At 40.2% G+C, this 26,672-nt stretch overlaps 1 protein-coding gene across 1 annotated transcript in view; it reads left to right on the forward strand.

Moving 5' to 3' along the window:
- The first annotated feature begins 4,224 nt into the window (after positions 1 to 4,224).
- The window catches only part of chic1 (cysteine-rich hydrophobic domain 1), a 57,200-nt gene continuing 34,752 nt past the window's right edge, over positions 4,225 to 26,672 (forward strand). The window contains exons 1-3 of the mRNA XM_043704906.1: positions 4,225 to 4,395; positions 19,295 to 19,349; positions 26,006 to 26,161. Coding sequence (XP_043560841.1) covers positions 4,274 to 4,395; positions 19,295 to 19,349; positions 26,006 to 26,161 — 333 coding nt within the window. The 5' untranslated portion in view covers positions 4,225 to 4,273. The remainder of the gene's footprint in view (positions 4,396 to 19,294; positions 19,350 to 26,005; positions 26,162 to 26,672) is intronic.

Here is a 26,672-nt window from a genome sequence, read left to right on the forward strand (position 1 = left end):
ACAGAACTTGGGGGAACAGGTATGTGACTGTGTAACACTGGGGTACAGTACTGGTGGGGACAGGTCTCGGTCAAATCCATCGCACGCAGTACCGCCTTCCTAACCTGCAATCTTCTTCCTGACCTCTCCGCCCCCACCCCAGTCTGACCTATCACCCTCACCTTGACCTCTTTCCACCTATCGCATTTCCGACGCCCCTCCCCCAAGTCCCTCCTCCCTACCTTTTATCTTAGCCTGCTGGACAAACTTTCCTCATTCCTGAAGAAGGGCTTATGCCCGAAACGTCGATTCTCCTGTTCCCTGGATGCTGCCTGACCTGCTGCGCTTTTCCAGCAACACATTTTCAGCTATGGTTCTATAGGTGCCAAGTATCCTTCAGTATCTCTTCCAAATAGGGGTTATTCATGCATGAGCCTTGAGAACAAGCAGACAATACAAACTTCAGGCATATCGTAGCCAAATATTCACTCAGTGCTCAAAAATGTGCACTGCTAATCTGATTACTGATAGAAATCAATGCAGCTAAAAGGTCTGCTGAATGCAAAATGCAGTAATTTTCACAAGTAGCTTCTCCTCCTATGTCAAATGAAACATTAGGTGCTTTCGTTTACTCATTTGTTTTTCTTTCCCGCAGTAATATGCAAACCTTGGCAATACTTAAATTGAAAAAGCTCCACATTGAAATATTCACAAATCTCTGGATCAATAGCCAGTGGAATGTACACTGAACTCTGCTTACCCTTTTCTTCTCTTTTGATCCTTCAGCAGGAAATGGTCAGACTTTAGTAACATGTGCCTGACTCCAACTACCACCTATTATGCACAATGACAAACAATTTTCTTTTTAAAAGAAGCAGAGATAAATCTTACCACCCATTGAACTATTTTATCATGCAAGATGAATATAGCTGATTTTTGGTTCAAACACCACTCTCCTGCATGCTTACCACACCGTGGAATTCCCCGAGACTACCTTACACCTCCAACTTCAACATATTCATTGATGGAGCATGGACAACTCGTGGAGGCAGAGAATTCCAAAGATTCACAACTCTCTGAATAAAACAATGTATCCTCATCTTAGTCCAAAGTAATCAACCTTTTATCCTGAGAATGTGCCTTTATGTTCCACAGCCAGGGACAATAAGTGCTCGTATCAACCTGCCAAACCCTTTCAGAATCTTGCATGCTTCAACAAGATCGTTTCATTCTTCAGAGAACATGTATCCAATTTACTTGGCCTCTCTATCATAGGGCAACTCACTCATCCCAGTAAATTTCATTTTATTATCTCAATAAAAGTACATAATCCCTTAAATATGGAGATCAGCACAGCACACAATTGGCTGGACTTTCCCAAAGGTGGGAAAGCAGGTGTGTGGATGCATAATGTAGAGTGCTGTGCAATGGACAGCAAACCCACTAGCGGTTCATTCAGATATGCTTTGTTAATCTTTCACAAATAGTGGGGGGGAGGTAGGGGGTAGAGATAGTGGGCCACCAAGTAGCTTATGATCCAATTGAAACAATTAAACAGAGAGGGCATAGATTCTAAATTATGTGCAAATGAAGCAAGGGTGACATGAATTTTTTTTACACACAGCAAGTAGTTCAGGTATAGAATGCACTGCCTGGGAATACAGTGGGGGAAGGTTCAAATGAGGCATTCAAGAGACTAATGGATGATTATTTGCATAGAATTAAAATCGGAATTAGATTTTATTGTCACGTGTACTCAAGTGTAGGAATACGTAAGTATAGTGGAAAGTATACAGAGTCACCATTCTCCGGTGCCATCTTGATTACAAATCTAGAATTTTATAAAACAAGAAACATTTTAAAAAGAGCCAAAAGGTTAGTCGTCAGAATCTTAGTCTAAAGTCTTATCTCCATAAAGTTGTTTGGAATGCTCAGTTACCGATGTAGGCACCCGGGCCTAGCTACAGTCAGGAGTGTAGGTCAGCCTGTGAATCTCCCATCGATCACTGGGAGGAGCCGCATTCTTATTGCTACTGATTATGCTGCCATTATGTCCGATCACCAGGAGGAAATTTAACACTGCTGAATTTCTGTGAATTCCCACTTAAAGGTCCCATCCTGCCATCACTCTGATTTACCAGTGCCTGATTTATACCCCCGCAGAACTGTCCCTGTTATTACCGGCCAGTGAAAATGGGGATTCCTTCCAAATCCACAGAGGTAACTGGAGGCACCGCCCCACAATGGCATTCCCTCCTGTATTCCACCCTACCCTGTGCCTTGTCCAAAATGCAGTCCCAGACCCTCATTTTCCTACCAGACACTAGTAAGGAGCCTGAACCACATGGAGGGTCTGAGATTATCACTCAACTCCTCTCTCTGCCCTCCAATTGCAGGTAGCAATTGAGCATGAGTAAGTCACTTGTGATAGTAAGATGGTGTACAGGCCATCTAACAGTAACAGTTTGGTTGGATGGAATACAAGGGAAGAAACAAAGCAAGCTTGTCAGATAAATAAAACAGTAATCACAAGATGAAATACAAGCATGTGTCAGATATTCAGTCCCTCAAGCTTGCCCTACCATTCAACAAAATCATGGCTGATCTGCCGCAAGCCTCAATTCTTTTCTCACAGCCCGCAACTTCCCAAAACTTCAAAAGTCTATCCAGCTGGTCTTTAAATACTTCCGGTGATCTAGCCTCCATAACTTTGTGGGGTGGAAAATTCCAGATGTTCAATATCCTGCAACAGAAGAAATTTTTCCACATCTGCTTTAGATGACTGATCTTTTATTCTGTAGTTATGTCTGCAAGTTCAAGCGTCCCCAACTAGTGGAAATATCTTAATAGCTACCCTTTCAAGATCCCTCAAAATCTTGTATGTTTCACTAAGATCACCCTCATTATTCTAACCTGTTCAGCTGTTCTTCATAAGTCTATCCTTTCATCCCAGGAATCAGCTCAGTGAATTGCTTTTGACCTGAGGTCAATGCCTATAGATCCATACTTAAATATGGTGACTAAAACAGTCAAACCCTCCAAGTCCAAATCAGTCTAGTCCAGTCCATCTCAGCCTAGTCCTTCCTACTCTAGCCTTTTCTAACCTAGTCCAGACCTCCCCACTCTAGATCAGTCCAATCCAGCCCACCCTAATCCTGTATATCCCATTCAGTCCAGTCTGGCCCAGCCTAACCCAATCTACCCCAGTCCAGCCCAGCCTAACCCAGTCCGGCCCAGCCTAACCCAGTCTACCCCAGCCCAACCCAGCCTAACCTAGTCCGGCCCAGTCAAAACCAATTTAGTCTGGACAACCCCTTTCCAGCCCAGTCTCTTCCCAGTCCACCTCACTCTTGCTCACCCTATTCTAGCCTCGTCCATCTTGGTACAACCCACTCGATTCAAGTGCAGCTCTATTTTGCCTAGTGTATCCCAGTTTAGCCCTCCCCATTCTAGCCAAGTCTATACCAATGCAGCCTACCCTAGCCCAGGATATCCTAGTTCAGCCCACCTTAGACTAGTGTATCCCAATGCAGCTCAGGATATCCCACTGTAACCCATCCTAGCCCAGTCTATACCAATGTAACCCACTCCAACCCATGGTATCCCACTGAAGCCCACCCTAGCTCAGTGTATACCAATGCAGTCTTCCCTAGCCCAGGATATCCCAGTGCAGCCTTCCCTGGCCCAGGCTATCCCAGTGCAGCCTTCCCTAGCCCAGGCTATCCCAGTGCAGCCTTCCCTAGCCTAGCATATTCCAGTGCAGCTTTCCCTAGCCAAGGATACCCCAGTGCAGCTCATCTTTGCCCAGTGTATACCAATGCAGCTTTCCCTAGTTTAGGATATACCAATGCAGCCTGTTATAGCCCAGGATATGCCATTGCAGCCTGCTTTAGCCCAGTCTATAACAATGCAGCCCACCCTAGCCCACTGGTACACCAAGGCAGCCCATCTTAGCCCACTGTATACCACTGCAGCCCACCCTAGCCCAGGATATCCTCCTGCAGCCCACCATATCCCAATGTAATGTATACCCTGATGAAAGACTCTTGCCCGAAACGTTGATTCTCCTGCTCCTCGGATGTTGCCTGACCTGCTGTGCTTTTCCAGCACCACTCTAATCCAGACTCTGATCTGCAGCCCTCACTTTCTCCTACCAATACAGCCTAGCCCACGTTGGCTGCTGCTGCTCCAGGCTAATCAGCACGTGGCCGTCAAGGCGGCAGGCGGTGCTTGTGACGTCAGCGGGGCCGGGACGTGCGCAGACGCGGGGACGGCCGTGCCCCTCAGGAGCAACATGGCCGACTTCGATACGATATATGAGCTGGACGAGGAGGACGAGCGGGTGGTGATAGATGAACATTTGATCCGATATACTCCGGACCCCGTGGTGGTGCGAGGGGCTGGCCATATAACTGTGTAAGTTGGGGTCTAGGAGGAGCAGGGTTAGAGAGAAAGAGTCTCCCCGAAGCTTGTCCTCTCCGCTGGGAGTGTTGCTCGGCGGCGGCCCCGCTCCGGCTCTCGGCCGCTGCTGACAACAGGCGGCTGTAACCAAGCAAAAGGACGCTGAAGTATTCCCAGGGAGCGCGGGGCTGGCGCACTGCTGGTCCTGCAGGGCATTATTATTGGCGTGACGTTGACCCCTTGCTTGGCTCTATTCTGCGTCTGTTTCTTTTTTTTGACCCGCAAAAACTGATCTGGTTTTGTAATCGTATTTTCAAGAATTAGTTACAGTGGTTACATTTGTAACAGCCGTTTTTAATGCTGTATTTGTAGGATCAGCATTCTGTCACATGTAAGTAACAGTGCGTCGTGAGATTTATATAATCGGAACGATTTGATTGTGAACTCATTCAAACAAGTCGAATTGTTGACTGTATTTAACTAGGCTGTATTTATGTCAGAATTAATGTGATTACTTGGATCCTAAAGACAGGAAACTTGTGATACCTTAAATTCGTTTCTATTTCTATTGATTAACTATACAGTGTGAGTTTCTGCGCTCCTAAATTTGACTGTAATTTCGAATTTGATTACTCCTCCTTTTGAAATTACTTTTGTGCTTTTAGTTCACAGCTGTGTTTTGGGGGCATTCTTGAATAACCTCGACGTTTATTGACAAGAAACAAAAGACCATGTAATCCGTCAACGTAAATATGTGTTTTTAAATGCAGTTTTTAAAAGTAGGTGTTCATTTTTGAAGTGATCTATAAAAAGATGTGGCTTGTAATTTTGGATAAACAGTTACACAACATATTAATACAGAAGAGGGATTTGCATGTGAATGCCCCATTGTGGTTGTTGAAAAGTGAGTTTTATAAGTACTACTGAGAAAGGTAGCTAAATTTATGGACTAGTAAACTGGAAGCCTGGACTATTTGATTAAATGACTTCAAATCCCAATGGGATGGCTGGAAAATTTAAATTCAATTACTGAAGTTAGGTTTGCAAAAAAAGGACTAATACCAGTAATAATCACAATTGTAAGATATCATGTGTACACAAATGTACTTTATGGAAGGAATTTTGCTATCTGTACCTGGTCTGACATATACATTACTCTGGACCCACAGCAGTGTGGGAGATTCTTGCCTAACACTGGCTAAAAGGGTCATGTAAGCCGTGCAGTTGTATTGAGGAAGCTGGCTCTCAACCTCATAAATTAAATCAATTAGAGGTAAGCGATATAATGATATCCATTTTCTGAGTGAAGTGATAAGTTGTAGGAATACCTTGCTGTTTTGTGGGTGGAGGGTATATTGGGAAATTGAGTAAACTCCAGTGTATTTACATTGATTTAAAATGAATGAAGAATTTCAGACTAAGGATGTGATTTTTCACAAACAGAAACAGAAAATGTAGCTAGCAATTCAAGTCTGGAAACATCTCCCTATATCATCAGTGACAATAGTGTATACTATATACAAGATTCATTGTAGCGATCGCCAAATGCTTTTCTTCATTGCCTTTGAAAACTATGTCTGCTTCCAACTAGAAGCATAATTTCATCAGATGGAATATCGCCTTCCAAATCAGTCTTTCTGACTTAAATAAATTGTAGTTCCTGTTTGTCACTGAGTCAAAAGCCTGAGGGTTGGTACCTAATAACTGTTGCATAAACCTAGAACATTTAGACATTGGCAGTTAAAGAAGGTGGCTCATACAAACTTCTATTTGGCAATTAGGGATGCAATTCTTGAGCATTTGATTGAATATCTTTTGACATTTAACATTTCAGATTGATCTTGTCTGTCTTTTGTGTAATACTGCCAGGTCTGCTGACTATAGCCATGCAGTTTTATTTCAAATTTTCCATTATCTGCAGTATTTTCACCACTGTTTTCATTCATCTTCGGTAGAAGCAGCTTCTGTCATGTACAGGAAAAGAAACATATACACATGAGGGATTTCACCAAAGATTGGCGCAGATAAGGTATGGCCCCACGATGAGCTATAAGTTCATAAAGTATAGGAGCATAAACAGGCCTTTCCAACCATCGAGTCAGCTTGGCAGGTCCATGAGATCATGGCTGGTCTACTAATCCACAATTCCACATTCTTGCTTCTTCCCTATAATTCTTGATTCCTTACTGATGTTAAAAAAAACTAAGCATATTCAAGATTTATATAAATCACAAATTCCACCAATTCACTGCCAATAGAAGAAATTCCTCCTCTTCCTGGTCTTAAGTGTGCATTCCCTTACTCTGAGACTATGCCACTTGGTCCTGAACTCTCTTCCAATGTAGTCTAATGTCAACACCTTGTCAAACACGTTCTGAAAATCCAAATCTATTACATCCACTGTTCCTTTTTCAACCTGGTTGTTACCTCAAAGCATTTAATTAAATTTATCAGGCCACATTTGTCCTTCATTAAGGCATGCTGACTTTGCTTGATCATATTATGTATTTCTAACTGTTGTGTTGTCACGTTCTGTACAACAGACTCTTGAAATTTTTCTCAATAACAGATGTTGGGTTAACTGGCATGTAGTTCCCCTTTTTTTGTCTCCTCTTTTTCTTTTAACATAAAGGTGGTGCTTTTGCAGTTTTCTATTCCTCTGGAATTTTTCCAGAATTTGAGGAATCCTGGAGGATTGCTAACAGTCCATCCACTATCTCTGTAGCTACTTCCTTTAATATCCTAGATCCATCCTGTCAGGACCAGGAGACTGGCCTTTAGCCCCATTAATTTCCTGAGCGTGTCTTCTCCAGTGATAGTTATTACATTTATTTCCTTTCTTCTTTTTTGCCTCCCAGTTATTCACTAACATTGGAAAGCTGGTAGTGTTTTCTACTATAAAAACAGACACAATCTGTTTATTCAGTCCCTCTGCAATTTCTTGGTTCCCCATTATTATTTCCCCAGCTTCATTCTCTAATGGGCCTATGATCACTTTGGCTCCCCTCTTTCTTTTTCAGATATTTGAAGAAAAGCTGTTACTGTCCATCTTGATATTACTTAAAGCTTGCCCTCAAAATGTTTTGTATCGGTTTTTAAAACTTTCCCAATTCCCTAGTTTACCAGTAATCTTTGCCACATTGTATGTTTCAATTTGATGCTATCTTCAACTTAGTTGAGTTACCCACTTTCTAGAATCCTTCTTTCTTTCTCACTATAATATACCTTTGCTGTGAGCCATGAGTTGTTTTTTAGAAATCTGCCATTGTTTCTCAACTTTTTTTGTTGCTGTAAACTCATTTACCAGTCTATTCCAACCAACTCTATACTCTTTTCTTTATAAGTCTAACCCATATTTATGTTTGGCAGATGTTTCCAACCTAAGCTCCTCACTCTCAAACTGATTGCTAAATCTTGCCATGTTTTGGTCACTGTTTTCTAGGGAATCTCTTCCATTCTGATATGGTTTATTAAACCTGCCTCACTGCACATCACAAAATCCAAAATAGCCTAATCTCTGACTGTTTCCACAACTTTTACACTCTGAATTGTTTCTCAGGGTTCCCTCTACTAACCTGACTCTCCCAATCTACATGAAGCTTGAAATTGCTACTGATTAATGTACAGACCTTCATTATCTCCTGATTTTGTGTCCATCCATATAGCTATTGTTAGGGGATGTATAGAATATTCTTATCGCTGTCTGTCTTATGTGCCTTTTGCCCTTACCTTCACCTATATGGATTCTGTGCCTTCTGATCAAAGATCATTTCTTTCTACTCTACTTGTACTATCCCACTACCCTTTTTTTCCTAGCTCTCAAAGTCAATAACCACAAATATTTGTATTGCAGCTTTGCTCTCCTTGTAACCATGTCTCTATAATGGTTGTAAGATCATATCCATTAACCTGTATTTAACCTGTTAATTCACTTTATTCCAAATATGTGAGGAGTTGGGAGGTCATGTTGCGGCTGTACAGGACATTGGTTAGACTACTGTTGGGATATTGCATGCAATTCTGACCTCCTTCCTGTCTGAAAGATGTTGTGAAACCTGAAAGGGTTCAGAAAAGATTGACAAGGATGTTGCCAAGGTTGGAGGATTTGAGCTATAAGGAGAGGCTGAACAGGCTGGGGCTGTTTTCTCCGGATCGTCGGAGGCTGAGGGGTGACCTTTACAGAAGTTTACAAAATTGAGGGGCATGGATAGGGTAAATAGGCAAAGTCTTTTCCCTGGGGTCGGGGAGTCCAGAACTAGAGAGCACAGGTTTATGGTGAGAGGGGAAAGATATAAAAGAGACCTAAGGGGCAACTTTTTCAGAGTGGTACGGGTATAGAATGAGCTGCCAGAGGAAGTGGTGGAGGCTGGTACAATTGGAACATTTAAGAGACATTTGGATGGGTATATGAATAGGAAGAGTTTGGAGGGATATGGGCCGGGTGCTGGCAGGTGGGACTAGACTGGGTTGGGACATCTGGCCGGCATGGACGGGTTGGACCGAAGGGTCTGTTTCCCACCCACACCCATTCCCCTACATTTACCCCTTCACCTAACACTACGGGCAATTTAGCATGGCCAATTCACCGAACCTGGGAGGAAACCGGAGCACCCGGGGGAAACCCACGCAAACAGAGAATGTGCAAACTCCACACAGACAGTTGCCCGAGGTGGGAATTGATCCCAGGTCTCTGGTGCTGTGAGGCAGCAGTGCTAACCACTGTGCTACCCATACCTATGACTCTCTATGTGCATTCAAGTTAAGAGCCATTAATTTGGTCTTTCATTACACCTCCAACCCCCCCCCGCCTGACTGTATTTACTGCTGTTTAGTGTCTGTATACTCTGTCCCTCCCTGTCCCAGTCTGGGTATCATTACACCAATAACTGCTCTGTAAAGATCTTGCTTTGTAATCCTAAATCGTTGATAACAACCTGGTTACAGGACATCAGTCAGCCAGTAAAGATACAAGAAGAGCTGCTTAATCGGAATAATTTAAGTGTGATGGAGATATACTCTCATCAGTTGTTGCTCTTATGATGTAGAAATCATCGTTGTACGCTTGCCAAAGGAGAAAATAACCGTGGAAGTACCTTATGGAATAGTGCTGCTGTAGATGACAATTGGCTTAATTTGTCTATTAATGTTCACCTTTCCTCCATGTGTTACAGTGTGAATTGGAATGTTTTTTACATTAGATTCTAATGAAGGGTATGGCATCCATGGTGGACTTTAAGGGATGTGTTATAGATGTTTATGCTCTTCTTAAAAAGACTGGCTTCTTTTGCGGGAAAAATTATTTTCTGCTGGTTTAACATTCTACAGATAGTGTTTAAAATGCAAATATGCAAACTTCTCCCAAGTGTTCCTGTTCACACATGTGTTTCAATCTATGTTGAAAAATGTCCATGCCTTATACCGCTAGTATTTAGAGTCTGTATGTATACCACATGGTGTAGTACTGAGTCATTGAATGCACCACCTGATGGGAAATTGAACCACAGATCAGTAATTTCCCAAATTCAATTCTTGACTTGTCCCATTAGGTGATTACCTGTATAGATCGAGGTGCTACAAACGGCATCCGATCTCCTGTATTTTTTTTAAGAGTCAGTGCCCAAAACTGAGGAGACTCTGAATCTCCTGGTAATTTTTTTTCTCTTTTTCAGTGCAGCACCCTAAACTGGCGAGATTCTAAATCTCCTGGTTTTTTTTCCCCCCTGACCCTTACCCTGACACTACCCCCTAACTGCGGTACCGCTTATATTTTCCCCATCACCCATGTGGTGTGTGTTGAGGTGTGAGACACAGTGAAAGGCAACAGGTGTACAAATCTTTACTCAATTTCCACCACCAGGAAGAAAGGAGACACCCGGATGGGCAATGCTGTGTGATCAAAAAAGTGAAAGGAAGGGTAGGGGTTAAATCAAAATAGAGTTGGAGGGGGAGATAAAGTACTCCACTCCCTACGGTGCCCACTTCTCCCTGAACAGCTCAAGGGCCGATCTCCGTATTAGGGAAAAGGAAGATGCACCAAGCATTTCAAATTCTAATTGCTGTCTCGTGACCCTGTTGAGTATGTGTTGAGATTAGGTGAAGGTATATAAATTTTCATGTGAGATGCTTGTCTAGCTCCTTATGCCAAAGATGTTGATCTGACAGGTGAAAATGTTGGGTGTACATTTTTTTTAATATGTAGAAGCAAAGTTGACAGTATATACTGTGAGGGCAGTAAGATGGAAGACCATTCATTTATATGTATTACTTATATGATGTCTGGAAAGTGGCTGATTTAACATTGCCAATCTAACAAATTGTGAGTAATCCTTTTGGGTCATGCATTATTCTCACTCTGCTTAGGAAGTCATCCCAGGCAGTGCCTGTAGTGACTTGATAATGTACAGACAAAGTAACTATGGTACCCACAAGTTCATTGATAATTATACAGTAAGTTATAATCTGGAACGTATTGGCAGCAAGGATATTGGAAAGAGATTAAATCACAATTATCAAAATAGATTTGGAAAAGTCTTAAAGGACACCTTTGCGGTATTGGGAAAGGGAATGAGACATTTCACCAATATAAACTGTAATTCTATAAGTTTTAAGATGGGTGTAGTTCTCAGATAACGGGCGATTTGATTGTAATATTGCTGAGGAATTGAGGAACGGTATTTTTGAGAACGCTTATCTCTGTTCACAACAGCGCAGTTCCAGCACTTTGGTCTGCGCGAACGCCAATGTTGGCTCCGGTCTTCATGCCATTCTGCGCATGCGCTAATGTCAGCTGCAGTCAGCAGCTTCTGTGAGAGATACGTTTAGCAGCTTCCAGTGAAAGATACACTACTTCTAGATTATCCCTGTTTTTGATTTTAAAAAATGGAGGTGCATAGTGACAAGAATGTTAGTAAGAAGCACCCTGGTGATAAAATTGCACATGTGAACGCAAGAGCAAGGCCACACTGGAAGAGAAGCTAGATATTATAAAGCCTTTTGAGCTTAAGGAGAGAATTTATGAATTCTCTCCTTAAGCTCACTTAACAGGAATGAGAGATTCTACCTTGCACACCATGATGACCCCTCTGTCCCTCCATTAACAATATTTTTTTAAATGTACTGTTAAATTTACTTTTTGTTTCATTGAGAAATATGATTTTATACCTTCATTCAGACTGTGTTATACTTTTGTGTTAGACTTTTAAGGGGTTTTTTTTTTAGCAATAGTGAGTGATAATTTTTGTTGCTGCTCTGCCCCCATAACCCACTTTTCCCATAGGCCCCATTATTTATGTTGTGATTTTTCTATTAAATAAAGTTTGCTGGAATACAACTATGGTGTTATAGAGCTACCTGCAGTTATAGATAAGGAGAAGACTAGACCTTGAGTGAAAGTGCTAAGTTGGTGGAGGCTAACTACAACAGTGTTAGGGAAGACCTGGAGAAATTAGGTTGGGGTGGCTGTTTGAAGGTAAATCCACATTTGACATGTGGGAATTTTCTAAAGGCTAGTTGACCAGAGTTCAGGACCAGCCTCTTCCTGTGAGGCGAAAGAAAGATCAGAATGGCAAGATTCAGGAACCTTGGGTGATGAGTGATATTGAAAAATTAGTGAAAAAGAAAGCATATGTACCGTTTAGGAACCAGAAATCAAGGCCCTTGAGTATATAAAAAAAAAGCTTTGAAGTTAGGAAGGCTAGAAGGTACCATGAAATATCTTTGGAAAGTAGGATTTAAGAATAATTGCAAGGTATTTTGTACAAACTATAAGGAACAAGCGAGTAGCTAGGGAAAGGGTAGGTCCATTAGAGGACAAAGGAGGGAATTTATGCAGATAGCCAGAGGAAGTGAGTGAGATCCTTTTTTAATAAGTACTTTGCATCAGTCTTCACCAAGGGGAAGGACACGGATGATGGTAAGATTAGGGAGGACACATGTTGACATTCAAAGTTTGTGCGAAGATTTGTAGCTCGGATGCTCGTTGTTGTGGTTCTGTTCACCGAAAAAAAAACTTCCAGCTCGGCGAACAGAGCCACAACAATGTTGACATTCTGGAGCATCCTGATACTAAGAAGCAGGATGTGTTGGTTGTCTTGAAAAACATTTTAAGGTAGATAGATCCCATTAGGTCCTGGTACCTATCTCAGGATACTGAAGAAGACAAGGAAGTAAATTGCTTTTTATTATCTTTTAGCTGCAAGTGAAGACTGGAGAATAACCAGTGTTGTTCCTTTGTTTAAGAAGAGCAACAGGGATAATCCAGGAAATCATATGGTAGTGAGTCTTGCATCAGTGGTACAGAAATTTCGTGGAGCGATTCTTCAGGACAGGCTTTACTCACATTTCGAGAAGCATGGTCTTCTTAGGGATAGTCAGCATTACTTAGTGCGGAGGATGCCTTGTCTCTCACACCTGATTAATTCTCAGAAAACTCAGTGAAGATGATTGAGGTTCGGGTAGTGGATGTTGTCCACGTGGGGATAAGGTCCTCCTGGTAGACTAGTCCAGAAGATTAAGTCAGATGGGGTCCATGCTGAGTTGACATGTTCGGTAAAAGCTTGGTCATAGAAGACAGAGTGATACAAAGTGATGAGAGCCATAAATAGAGTGGATAGCCAGAGTCTTTTTCTTTTCCCATGGTGGAAATGTTGATCATGAGGGGGCATAATTTTAAGGTGATTGGAGGAAGGTCTAGGAGAGATGTCAGAAGTAGGTGCTTTTACACCGAGAATGGTGGGTGCATGGAATGCAGTGCCAGCAGTGGTTGTAGAGTCAGATGCATTAGGGATATTTAAGCGACTATTGGATACACACATGGAATGATAGTACAATGAAGGGTATGTAGGTTGATCTGATCTTACACTAGGATAAAAGGGCTGAACATTGAGGGCTGAAGGTCCTATACTGTGCTGTACTATTCTATATGAGGTGTTCCAGGGTTTGAAGGAGATAGGAAGCACTGTCAGAGCTGGACTAGGTGACACAGATGGGAGGGTTGTGGGGACTGAAGGGGGTTATGGAGTTAGGGATTTTAAAGAGAAACACTGGAAAGAGGGACAGGTATTGGCCATTTGGCCACATGAGCCTGCCACATCATTCAATATGATTGCAACTGATTATCTAATTCAGTACACTGCTCCTGCATTCACCCCATACTCTGATGTTGCATTGACTGGTGGAATGTAGTGATACAGAGGGCTGTAGAAATTTTGAGGAGGTTTTACCGAGATGGTGACAGCTATGGAGGCTGGAACAGGTGACAGATATAGGGAGGATTTTAAGAATGGGAAAACATTATACAGAAACAGATATGCAGGGATGTGACGTGGTTGGCACAGGGAGGACTATAGCAGCTCATGTTGGTTATGGAAATAATGTAGTCATGTTTGGAGGTGGTTCAAGGTGGAAAAGTTTGTCATGACTGAAGGAGATTATATGCTTAGAGAGAGTTTGCAGAGATTGAATGTGTTTTAGAGACAGGAGGAGTTCATAGTCATTATTTGGATTGTAGAGACTAAATTATGTGATAGGGAAGGTATCTCTGGATGGTGTCCAGAGACCAGGAGGATTCTAATATCTGGAGGCGGTAGCTCAGGTAGGGAGTTTTCTTTTGCTGTTGTGATAGAGGAAGGTTACATAGATAGTGAGGGTAGCAGGAGTTTGATGTAGTTACAAAGGTAGGAAGATTTTTCAGATCTGGAACGGATCCTACCTAAAAAACGCTCAAGAGAAAGAAGGGAGTAGTTTTTGGAGGTGTACTTTTCTGACTGCAGGTCTGTGACCAGTGGTGTTCCAAAAGAATCACTGCTGGGACCTCTAATATATAAGTTTGCAGATGACATGGAAATTGATAACCTCCTCATGTCCACAACTTCAGCAAAGGTTACAGACAAAGTAGACCAGTTGGAAATTTGAGCAGAGAAGTGACAGATGGAGTTTAATCCATATAAGTGAGGTGACACGTTTTTGGATGGTCAACTGTAAATGGCAAGACCTTTGGGAGCATTGATATACAGAGGGAACAGTGGGTGCAGGTCCATAGCTCCCTGAAGGTGATGGTCATACGATGGACGGACAGGTTTCCTGTGTTGTAAGATTTTATAGTTTGATGCAGATCCTCTCCGTAGAAGGACATTTTATTTATGGTTTTAAGACAAAATACTGAGCATGTGCAATAAATTCACACTGGCAATTCAGAGTAAACACAACATAAATTCATGTGTAGAAATTACAGCATGGATCTAGGTCAGCTGTTTCATCAGTGTCTGTTGATATTTCCATCCCATGTGAGCAATGATTTATCAACGATGAGCAATAAGAAATTGTCCAACGTTAGCGCTTTAAGAGAGAGGTTGTGAATCTTGAAAGGGTTCAGAAAAGATTGAGGATGTTGCCAGGGTTAGAGGATTTGAGCTATATGAAGAGGCTGAATAGGCTGGGGCTACTTTCCCTAGAGCATTGGAGGCTGAGGGGGTCACCTTTTTATAGACTTTTATAAAATCATGAGGGGCATAATTAAAGTAAAAAGCTGAAGTCTTTTCCCAGGGTAGGGGAATCCAAAGGGCATAGGTTTAAGGTGAGAAGGAAGAGATTCAAAAGGTGCCTAAGTGCAACATTTTCCTGTAGTGGGTGGTGGTATATGGAATGAGCTGCCAGAGGAAGTTCTGGTGGCTGGTAGTTTTATAACCTATTTAAAAGCTATCTGGATGGGTCTATGAATAAGAAAAGTTTAAAGGAATACGGGCCACATGCTGGCAAATGAGACTAGATTGATTGATTGATTTTAGGATATCTGGTCGGCATGGATGAGTTGGATTCAGGGTCTGTTATCCATGCTGTACAGCTCTGACTGTATGACTCTCAATGACCATTACAGCAGAAGAGCATGAGAGTTTAAGGTTTTTAGAATTATGAAGATCTTAATATTGTGAAGAAGGACAAGTATTTCCTTTGGTTTGGTGGTGAATAATTATGGTCAATCCATTTAAAATTTATTGCTGATAATAAGGGGAGTAGTTAGAATGTTTCATGCAAAGAGTTGTCAAAGCAGCAAACGCTTTATCAAAGGCACTGGTTGAGGGATGCAACAAAAGAAAGGTGAATGAATTGTTAACCCTAGCAAAGGATGACCAAGCTGTAGGGAATGCACAGAGCAATGGGATTATTCTTTGAATGCTCCAATAAAGAGCACGTACAGATGTGATTTGGGTGAATTAATCTGTTATCGTGCTTTTACAAGAAACATTTACCCAATGAGCGAACAAGATTTTCCCAATTTATAAATTTTATTGAAAAGATAGCTGAAGCATCCTTAGTGGATGAATACACAAACCTGCAAATGCATGAAAATACTGATTGGAGAGGAAACTGCTTAATTCAAAAACAAAATTGGAAAGAAGCAATTATAGAGCCAATTTAAAAGTAATACATGGAGGGGATAGTACACACTTGATTAACACTTTGTGCACAATTGAAAATAGTATCTTGCTGTAGAGGATGAATGAATCACTGTAATCTGTCCTGACATTTTAGCTGTACTGCTTTGATTTTTGTCTGGCAAAATGCCTTTCCACACTCAAAGCATTAATTTGTCTGATTTCCCAACAGCTTCTGATTCAGTCTGCTGTGTTTCCAGCACTTTTTGATTCAAATGCTGAGCATCCTGAGATGTGCGGAAGGGAAATTAGTTGAGTTTTGCTGTAATGCTCTCCGATTCGGGATACTGATTGAAGAGCGATATTGATATAATCATGGAAGTAATGTCATAGAATCATAGAATCCCAGTAGTGTGGAAACAGGCCATTTGGCTCAAGTGCAGCCCAACTGTCTGAAGAGCATCCTACTCAGACCCAACGCCTTACCCTGTCCCTGTAACCCTGCATTTCCCATGGATAATCCGTCTAACCTATGTATTCCTGGTCATTAGGTAATTTTGGCATGGCCAATCCACCTAACCTGCATTGTAGGAGGAAACAACTGGAGCACCTGGGGGAAATCCATGCAGACACTGGGAGAATGTGGAGTTTGCGTAGTTGCCCAAGGGCGGAATCAAACCTAGGTCCCTGGTGCTATGAGACAGCAGTGCTAACCGTTGAGCCATGCTGCCACCCTCATTTGATGAAAGAGAATATGGCCTGAGGATAAAATAAAATGGAGAATTTTTTGTGATAATGCATGTAAATTGAATTTTGTTTCCAGAGGTCATAAAAACATAATCCTCTGATTTGACAAGCTTTTATCATGTAATTACTTGTGCTACAGTATCAACCTTCCATGAGCTGCACAATCAATTTGTACTTGCCAGAATTGCTATTGATGGTGTCCATGTGGAGATCAATGTGGGTGTCTTTGACTCCTTCAATTAGTTACAACATTAAATTGCTAGTTGATAAGGTAGTTAGATGGTTAGATTGAATGTTGCTTTCCCATCGAGAAACAGCCTATTGGATAGACAAAGTAACTTGTTTGGCATGTATAGTTTCTAATAACTTTGATGATTTATACTTGGTTTTGTGTTACTATTGGCAAGAAAAATGTTCTGCAATACATTGTAATCTGTGAAATCTAGTAGGCAGATTCTAATTCTTACATTTTTCTTCATTGGGTAGCAGAAAATTGGAAAGTACAATTCTGCTTTCAGAACTATAAGTCAGCTAGTGCCTATTTTTCAGAATCTAACAGGGCACCATTGAAATAATGCTTAAAGCAGAAGGAGGAGCAAGTATCACTGCATTTCAATGCTTTCAGATCTGTAAGATACCTACCAGTAGCTTCAATTGGCAGCAGTATTATATCTTTGCTGCAAGTTAATCTTAAAATGGCACAGAGTAAATGTTAATACTAGGTCATCACTAAAACCTTTTGAAGCTCACATCAATTTCCTTTTCCAGTGCCAGTTAGCAGTGTTTATTTTAACTAATAGTGGTTGGGCAACAAATAAATTTTAAGTTTTTGTGGTACAGTATGTAGTTTCTCTAAATTTGCTGCATGTATTTTGTAACAGTGCATGTGGCTCTTTGTTTTAAGTGTCCAAACCTTCATTTGGAAAACACATTTTTCTGAACTATTTAAGGACGACAAGTACTTGTATATTTTCACATCTTTCTTCTCCTCCCCCACCCCCGATCCCTCCCTCCCATCAATTGTATGTGTGAAAACAATACATTGTAAGTGATTTTAAGTAATATGATATGTGCAGTACTATTATTGGCAATGTGGTGATAAAGTGAATGCGTACGCCTCTCATCAGAAGTCTATAGCTGGCAGGAGTTTAAACATTTCAGCGACTGATGGCGATTGTAACAATGGCAGGAGTAATCGTTTGTGATGATGGAAGGAATATGGAGCTAGAAGCTGAGACAAGGGTCGCACAGAATATGGAGAATTCCAAAGTTGAGACCAGTTGGTTTCATTTTGGACAGTGATCGTGGTAACGGTTTGAGTTGGTGATTAGGGAATGAAGGTTTTTGGGAAGACTGACTTTAATCTTGCCAATTTATAATTGAAGGAAATGTCCAGTCTTTCATGGCCAGATGTTAGATAAGCATTGTGATCAATTGGAGTCAGTAGAGAGAGAGCTAGGTGGCATCAGTGAAATTCAGGATCTGTTTTCCAATGATGTAGTTTGAGGTGCAACAGGGAAAGAAATGTTAGGAGTAGCAAGCGTACCTCCATCAAGGAGCGGCGCTCCAAAAGCTCACCAGTGTGTTTCCAATTAAACCTGTTGGACTATAACCTGGTGTTGTGATTTTTAACTCCATCAAACAAGTTGGCTTTTAGCTATTCATTAGGTAACTGACCAGTGAAATATGGAAGCTTTACTAAGCTTGGCTTGTTTTAATTCCATTCCTTAAAAAGGGAAACAAATACATTGCACACCCTGGCTTTCTGCAAGCTTTTGAAAGCTTGAGAATGTAATTGCAAGGATAGATGACAATTTTGATAATTGCTTATCTTTAATAGGTTATTTTTAAAACTATGTACTTTTTTTTTGTGTTCAAATCTAGTGAAACTTTGGATTATAAAATTTTATTTCTATTTACCAGTACTACCTGTAACTTGATATGTTACTGAACTTTCTATTTATAGTAAACAGTGAGTTATGATCCTTACAAATATTTTGTATTTGTGTGCACTCCATTCTGAGATGGAAAGAATTTTATTTAAGTGAGTCAGGAAATACTTTCATCTCTCTCATTTTTCTGTGTAATATGAAATCTTCCTGCAGAATCAAACACATTTGTCAGCTTTGATTTCTTGTACTTGAAACGTCTTGGAATTGTTTTGACATACTTTCATAGAATTGCCATTTTGTTGACATTGCAGTAAACCAAGTATTCTCAGTCTGGAGCAGCTAATGCTCCTTTTTAGCGAAACGTTCTAAATTAAAATGCTGGCTTGAAATTATTATCCCTGAAAATGTTGTTGTATTTAAATTGACCAAGGTGCTATTTAGTATGTTCGCTTGCTTCTTGGTGTTCAACCTGCCATTTTGAAACCAGTGCCATTATTTGGTGTCACGCTAAATTGGTCAGGATGAAGGAGCAGCGCTTCGAAAGCTTGTGATTTTTAAATAAACCTGTTGGACTATAACCCGGTGACGTGTGACTTCTGACTTTGTCCACCCCAGTCTAACACCAGCACCTCCACATGATGGGCTAATGGTGTTTATGTTGGAATGAACCTGAACAGCATCTTTGGATCTTCCGTGGTAAATCTTCAATCATTTTGGCAATTCCTAGGTTTTGAGGAAAAATTCTATTCAACAATTAAAATGTGGCTTTGGCTTTTGTTTTTTAAAAAAAATGTATAATTGTGAACCCTTGAATGGTACTTGCGCAGTAACTTTTGCCATAAAATCACTCTCTTCTTGAATAACAAGCATTTACAGATTTTTGTTTTGTTGTTTCTTGTTAAGGTTTGGCCTCAGCAACAAATTTGATCCAGAATTTCCCTCTGTGCTTACAGGGAAGGTGAGTAGTTATTGAAAACTGATTTTTGCTTTCCCTGTTTTTGATGTCCTGCTTGATCTATTTTCCTTTGCTTTCATTGGGCCTATCCTGTTGAACAGCTTAAATTAACACCTGAGGCTTTTCAGAAAATACTTCAGAAAGTTCAGGTGACAGCATGAAGTATATTACGTCGTGGCTAATTATTTACTGACCCAGTACGTATTATTAAGAACGTCTAAGGGGTAAATTTGTACATCTTATTTGGTAACAACTACTGAACTAAGATCATGGAGATTTGTTGGCCTTTAGTCCCTTCATGTGTAGTAGCCCCTTAGTTACTCTCTTTCAAATATGAAATTTGTCTTCTGCTATTGTTCAATGCCTCTGCCATATCTTCATTCTTCATTATAATTGCATTTGCCTCTGCTTCTAAGAGACCAACAGTTACTTCAGCTTCTAAAACATAGAACGTAGAAAAGTTCAGCATAGTACAAGCCCTTTGGTCTTTGATGTTGTACTGGCCTTTTATCCTAATCTAAGATCAAACTAACTTGCATACCCTTCATTGTACTATCTTCCATGTGCATATCCATGAGTCACTTAAATGTCCCTAATGTATCTGACTCTACTGACTCTGCTGGCAGTGCATTCCACGCACCCACCACTCTGTCTAAAGAACATACCTCTGATGTCTCCCCTAAACCTTTCACCAAACACCTTTAAAATTAAGCCCCCTCATGATAGCCATTTATGCCCTGGGCTAAAGTCTCTGGCTATCCATTCTAACTATGCCTCTCATCATCTTTTACGCCTCTATCAAGTTACCTCTCATCCTCCTTCACTCCAATGAGAAAAGCTCTAGGTCCTTCAACCTTACTTTGTAAAACATGCCCTCAGTCCAGGCAGCATCCTGGTAAATCTTCTCTGCACCCTCTCTCTTAAAGCTTCCACATCCTTCCTATAATAAGGCAACCAGAACTGAACGCAATATTCCAACTGTGGTCTAACCAGGGCTTTATAGAGCTGCAGCATAACCTCCCTTCTTTTTAAGTGTATTTGCAAAAATTCTTACAATGACTTTCATTTTCCTGATTTATATGCTCTTGTGCTAATTTTACCCTTTTATTTTATTCAACATTTTGGTTGCTCTTAGCTTCATCCTAAAACTCCTAATCCTCAACCTGCTGCTATTCATAGTAATGTTTTGTAAGCTTATTTTAATTTAATAGTTGTGGTCTCACATAGCACAGAAACAGACCCTTCAGTCCAACTAGTTCATGCTGACCATAATCCCAACCTAAATTAGTCCCATCTGTCTGTACTTGGCCCATATCTGCCCAAACATTTCTTATTCGTGTTCTTACCCAAATGTGAGGTTGTAAAGTTGTTCACTGAGATGGTAGATTTGTTCTCAGACATTCCGTCACCATGCCAGGTAACATCATTGGTTGATGTATGGCAGGGTGGCTAGAGTCTTTGGGCATATTGTGTCGTCTTGTCTAGGTCTGTTGCGCAGGAATCCATGGACTGTGCTTATCTAATACCCATTGTTCCTGCATATGTCCTGATGCAGCTCTGTTACCAGAAACTCAACTACAGGAGCAATCATCCCAACACCCACAGAGCTGCAAGAGGACATTTTTTTTAAAACTAGCCGCAACACTGCAGCAGCCAGGAGCTACAGGAAGTCGAGAAAAAACACCTATACATTGTATTCAGGAACAATGAGTACCTGATGAGCACAGTCTGCTGATTCCTGCCCAACAGACCTAGACAAGAAGACACAATACGCCCAGAGACATTAGCCACTCTGCCATACATCAAATAAATCTCTGAGATGACGACCAGACTACTCCGGCCCCATGGCATTAAGGTAGCCCACAATCCTACCATCACACTGCAACAGGTCCTGATGAATTTAAAGGGCCCCATACCAACAATGCGCAAAATGAACATCTATAGAAAATACCCTGTAAAGACTGCAACAAACATTATGTTGGACAAATGGGCAGGAAACTAGCCACCACGACACATGAGCATCAACTAGCCACCAAAAGACCTGACCAAATGTCACTAATATCCATACACACAGACGAAGAGGGATACCAGTTCGACTGGGACAATGCATCCAATCCTTGGACAGGCTAAACAAAGACATGCATAGGAATTCCGAGAGATCTGGCATTCAGACCGAAACTCCATTAACACAGATTTGGACCCCATTTATCAACCCCTCAAACATACCCAGAAATGATATCACCTACCATAATAAATAGATACAGATAAATGGCAGAAGTGGGTACTGCAGATGCTGGAGATTAGAGTAGTGCTGGAAAAGCTGGAAAATTTATCTCCACCCCCTGAGGCTCCCAGCCTCATCCCTGATGAAAGGCTTTTGCCCAAAACGTCCGTTTTCCTGCTCCTCGGATGCTGCCTGACCTGTGCTTTTCCAGCACCACACTAATCTTGACAATACAGATAAATAGCAAGTGGGGCAGAAAACTGACACCACCAGAGGCTCACTGATGATGATACTGAGCATAGTGACAAAACCTCTGAGAACAAATCTACCAACTTCAGTGCATTTGCATTCATCCTTAACGAAGGAAACCAAAACTGCACACAATATTTGAGATGTGGTTTTGCCAACACCTTGGATAATTGAAGCATAATATCAATCCCAAAGAATAGTCATATCTGACTCAAAACATTACTTTTGTTTCTCTCTCCACAGATGATGGTGCCAGAGCTGCATTTCTCCAGCCTTTTCTGTTTTTAATTGTTTTTATGTAATAAATACTTGTAATAATTAGCATCTCATTAGCCTTCTGGATTGAATGCTGGATCTGCATACTAATATTTTGAGATTTGTGCACTAGAGCACCTAAATCCCTCTGCACCTCAGAAGTCAACAGTTGCTCTCAAATAAGTAATGCTGTCCTCATTTATTCTTCCTGACTAGGTGAACAATTTCATGTTTTCCAGCATTCTAGTCTATCTGCCAATTTTAACCCACCCTCGCAACCTTTCTTTGATTTGTTGTATCATCTTCACAACATACTTTCCTGTCTAACTTGGTGTCATCTGCACCTCCTAGCTGCTACACTTTTGCTCAGTCATCTCAGTCACTGATTTAAATTATAAAAGATTCCAGTCATCACATTCTGCCAATCAGGCAAAGATCCAATTATGTACACTGTTTTCTGCGAAACAACCAGTTTTCTATCCTTGTAATATGTTATCGTCTACATTAGTGCTTTTATTTTTCTCAATTTTTTGGTGTAGCGCTTTTATGTATGAGTAACAGGGTTATATTTGCTACTTTCCAGTCTGTCACCTTTCCTGAGTCTAGAGTACTTTGGTAGAGTAATATAAACATGTAGTTCATTACCAGCTCCTTAGCTACCTTCCTTCAGACACTAGGAAAAAGTCTGCCTGGACACAGTTTTCAGCTTTCAGATTCTTCAGTTTGCTCAGTGCCACTTCCCTGGTGATTGGAACTTAGTGAAATCACACTGTCGCTTCCATTTCCAAATTTAGAGCTACTACTGGAATGTATCCTGTGTAGAAAAAAACAAGCAAAATGTTTGTTTGTTTTGTTTTTTCTCAATTATCTACTAATAACTTGCCATTCTTGCTCTAGAATCATGAATCTATACAGTACCAAAGAGGCTCTGCAGCCCATCTGCACCAACAAAAACAACTACTGTAAATCTACACTATTCCCACTTGGCCCGTGATTGTTATGACATTTCAAATGTCCATCCAAGAAATATTTAGCAGGTTTTGAGGTCTCCTACCTCTACCACCCTCCTAGGTAATACATTCTATATCCCCACCACCCTATGGATTAAAAGTTTTCCTCAGATCCCTTCTAAGCATCCTGCTTTTCTTTTTAAAATTATGTCCCCTTGTCACTGACCCTGCAACTAAGGAGAACAGCTGCTTCTTATCCATCCTATCCATGTTAAAAATCACACAACACCAGGTTATAGTCCAACAGGTTTAATTGGAAGCACGCTACCTGTTGGACTATAACCTAGTGTTGTGTGATTTTTAACTTTGTACACCCCAGTCCAACACCAGCATCTCCAAATCACCCTATCCATGGTCCTCTTAATCTTGTACACCTCAATCAGGTATATTGGGACCCCGGGTATGGAGCAATCATAAAAGGCTTTCGTGGCACACGTGCTTCTAGAACAATTTAATAAAATTGTTCATTACAGTTAGTATTTGAAATTAATGATATGATCTGAAGTAGTACTTTTTGAAGAGTGTATCTTTTATCAGGATAGATGGGAAGTGAAAGAGAGCGGAAGCTGGTTTTGAGACGAAAATGTCTGAGGTGTTAGTTTGAATTTGTTAAGAGTATCATAATATTGGTATTTAAAAAAAATTAAAATATTTAAATGAAGCTGTAATCCAGTTTGTTCCAGTATAAAGTTGCCATGGTTTAAAAATAAAATGTAGTTGTCACAAGATAAATAGCAACAATATGCTAGTTAATTTAATTTCAGATTCTGACTACAAGATGCATGACTAGTAAGCCTCCAAGATGTTTTATTTTGGTAACAAATGTTTATCTAAAAATTTGAGTGGGTTACGCTGTTTCAGGCACTAAAAGTGCAACAACACAGGACTTCACAAGCGAAGTTGTAATTTTTCAAATTAAAGTGCACTTGTTTTGCAGATTATGATCTAATATTTTAATTCTGCAAGAAAGGACGTCCCAAAGAAACTGGGAGACTTATGCATTCTCATTTTGCAAGATCTGTTAATGTGTATTTCGTAACTTCGATGATTAGGCACACTTTACTAATACCTGATACCTGCTGTGCTTGTTCATTTTGTTTAATCATGTTCCTTTTATTGCCTTTTCCATTGCATTGGTTTTATGGCTTTGCTGTTAACAAATCCTTGCAGAATTCTATTCTTGACTTGTGTATCTTCTCTTCCCCTGCATCTGCCTCCACCCCCTCACAAATAAGCAGGATTAAGAGTGTAGTGTAGTCACTTGTGGTGTCGTATGTAGCTCCAGGGGACATGCTGGATGAGTAAATCCTACTTTATCCAGGAAGAAAGGAAGCTTCCTACTCTAAATCTGCAACAAAGAAAGAGCCTGTGGAGAGGTGGTTGTGCATTGCAGAGAAGTGTAAGCAATAAACAAGTGAGTTGCATTGTGACTGTACCTGACAGTTGATAGATTAGAGGGCTTTCTTATTATGATTGAAGAGGTATGGTTAGCCTGCTGGGCTTTGCTAGTCTTTTCACTATTTGTGAAGTGTTTTTGCATCCTGTCGTAAAATGTTACAACCATGTTTTATTGGTAGGACCAATATAAAGCTAAGAGGAAGTAAGAGTCATTTGCAGTGTGGGAAGCATGCCTTACTGACCAGTAGCTGGATGCCGATTTGCATTTTTCTTATTACAATGCCTTGGTTATGGTTTGTAACAGAAATATATTGCCAGTGGTAATGATTCAAATGTTTCTTACGACATTTGATTACTTTTGAAAATATACTACTTTGCGGATCCTCCATGTTACAATGTTTTATACAAGTCATACAGAAAATAAGGAATGTATTTGAATATGGGGTTTCAATTAAGGCCACAAACTGCTGTCTGCCAGTATTAAAATGATGAGGATTGAATAACTTTGAGGACTATGTATGCATAGAGCATGCAAGTCCAGCTGAAATAACACTCATTGAACTTGATCTTAAGTGCATTGTGTAATTGTTACTTGGCCCATAATCTGAAATTGCTTTCTTGACTAAAAAGTACTTAATTGAAAATTGCTCAATTAGTCTTTGATTAGAAATTTTAAGCCAACTAGTAAAGGTTTGTAATTTTCTCCCTTTTTTTAAAGACAAATTGCAAGTAATTGTACAAGTAATACAATTTATTTTCAGTTGCTCTGTGGCACACCGTTTATTTCATTGTTAGCATTTTGAGTTTGGTAACATTTTTAAATCCCGTAATCCATTTTGTAATCTTCCCCCTCCAATGCGTCTGTAGCTGTTGATAGATTTGACTTTTTTTTTATAATTTTCAAAGTCTACAAAAATCACTGATAACATTAATAATTGCCGTTTTCTATATTTGTTAATATTGTGTCTTTGCAGTTGATGCATTGGAACTTTATTTGGCTTCCTTAGTCTTTGGAAGACTCTAAAAAATGTTGTTACTTAACTATAAAACTGCCTGCTGTTGTAAAGAAAGGTGATATGGACCAAAAAAAATGCTTTCCCAAATCCCAATATTGTAAATATCAAACAATTGACGAGTATTGTAGAAATTAATCCACTTGAGTCCAATAACCCAAATGTAGGAAAGAGAAATCACGTTGAAAATTGTCATGTGCTCTTTATTTCCTTTTTTGTTTGAAGTGTAAAAGGAAAGTGAACTAAATTTAAGGATCTTAAATAAAATATTTTTATACTGTTTTGCTTTGATTTCACATTATTGTTAAAGAGCAACTTCAAAATTAATTGAAATTTTTATAACATGAACATAACAAATTCCTGGTTTTGTTTGCAGATCAAATGATTCCAATAATAATAACTGTTTTTATTCATTCTTTAAGTTAACTTGACTTAACATTTATTTATAGCAATAAACAAATTTCATGTGCCTTTTCTCTTCCTTTTTTATTTTGTTTGTTTTTGCTCTAGGTGGCTCCAGAGGAGTACAAGATGAGTATTGGTCGGGTAAATGGATGTTTAAAGAAAAATCTTCCCATCAATGTGAAGTGGCTTCTGTGTGGTTGTCTATGTTGCTGTTGCACCTTGGGCTGCAGTTTGTGGCCTGTCATCTGTCTCAACAAAAGAGTAAGAATTTAATTTCAATCTTCCACAGATTACACCATTTATACACAAGTGGCTGTAATGGTAGCTATAGCAAATGTTTAGAAATCGAGCTAGTGCTGAAACTAATTCTTCTTAAATCATCTCGCCAAGATTCACAAAAACTCGTTCTCGCTAATTCATTTAGTTTCTTACTGCTATGTAAGTACCAAAGCAAGTGGTCATATTTTTGGGCATATTGATCAAGCAACCAGTATTCATGAGTGATATTGGTAAATATCAACAGATAATTTGCGTCCGAAATAGCACAGCTGAGCCTGTTTCTAACCATGTGCATATTTTGGTAGTAGTTTCTTTTAACAGTAAAACGGTTTTCCTCGCAAGTTTTGAGAGGATTTGTAGCTCTGGTTGAGGTTCTGGATGTAGGTTTGCTTGCTGAGCTGGAAGGGTCATTTCCAGACGTTTCATCACCCTGTTAGGTAACATCTTCAGTGGGCCTCAGGCGAAGCACTGCTGATAAGTCCTGCTTTCTATT

Source organism: Chiloscyllium plagiosum, chromosome 15, assembly GCF_004010195.1.
Source record: "Chiloscyllium plagiosum isolate BGI_BamShark_2017 chromosome 15, ASM401019v2, whole genome shotgun sequence".
Lineage (NCBI taxonomy): Eukaryota > Metazoa > Chordata > Chondrichthyes > Orectolobiformes > Hemiscylliidae > Chiloscyllium > Chiloscyllium plagiosum.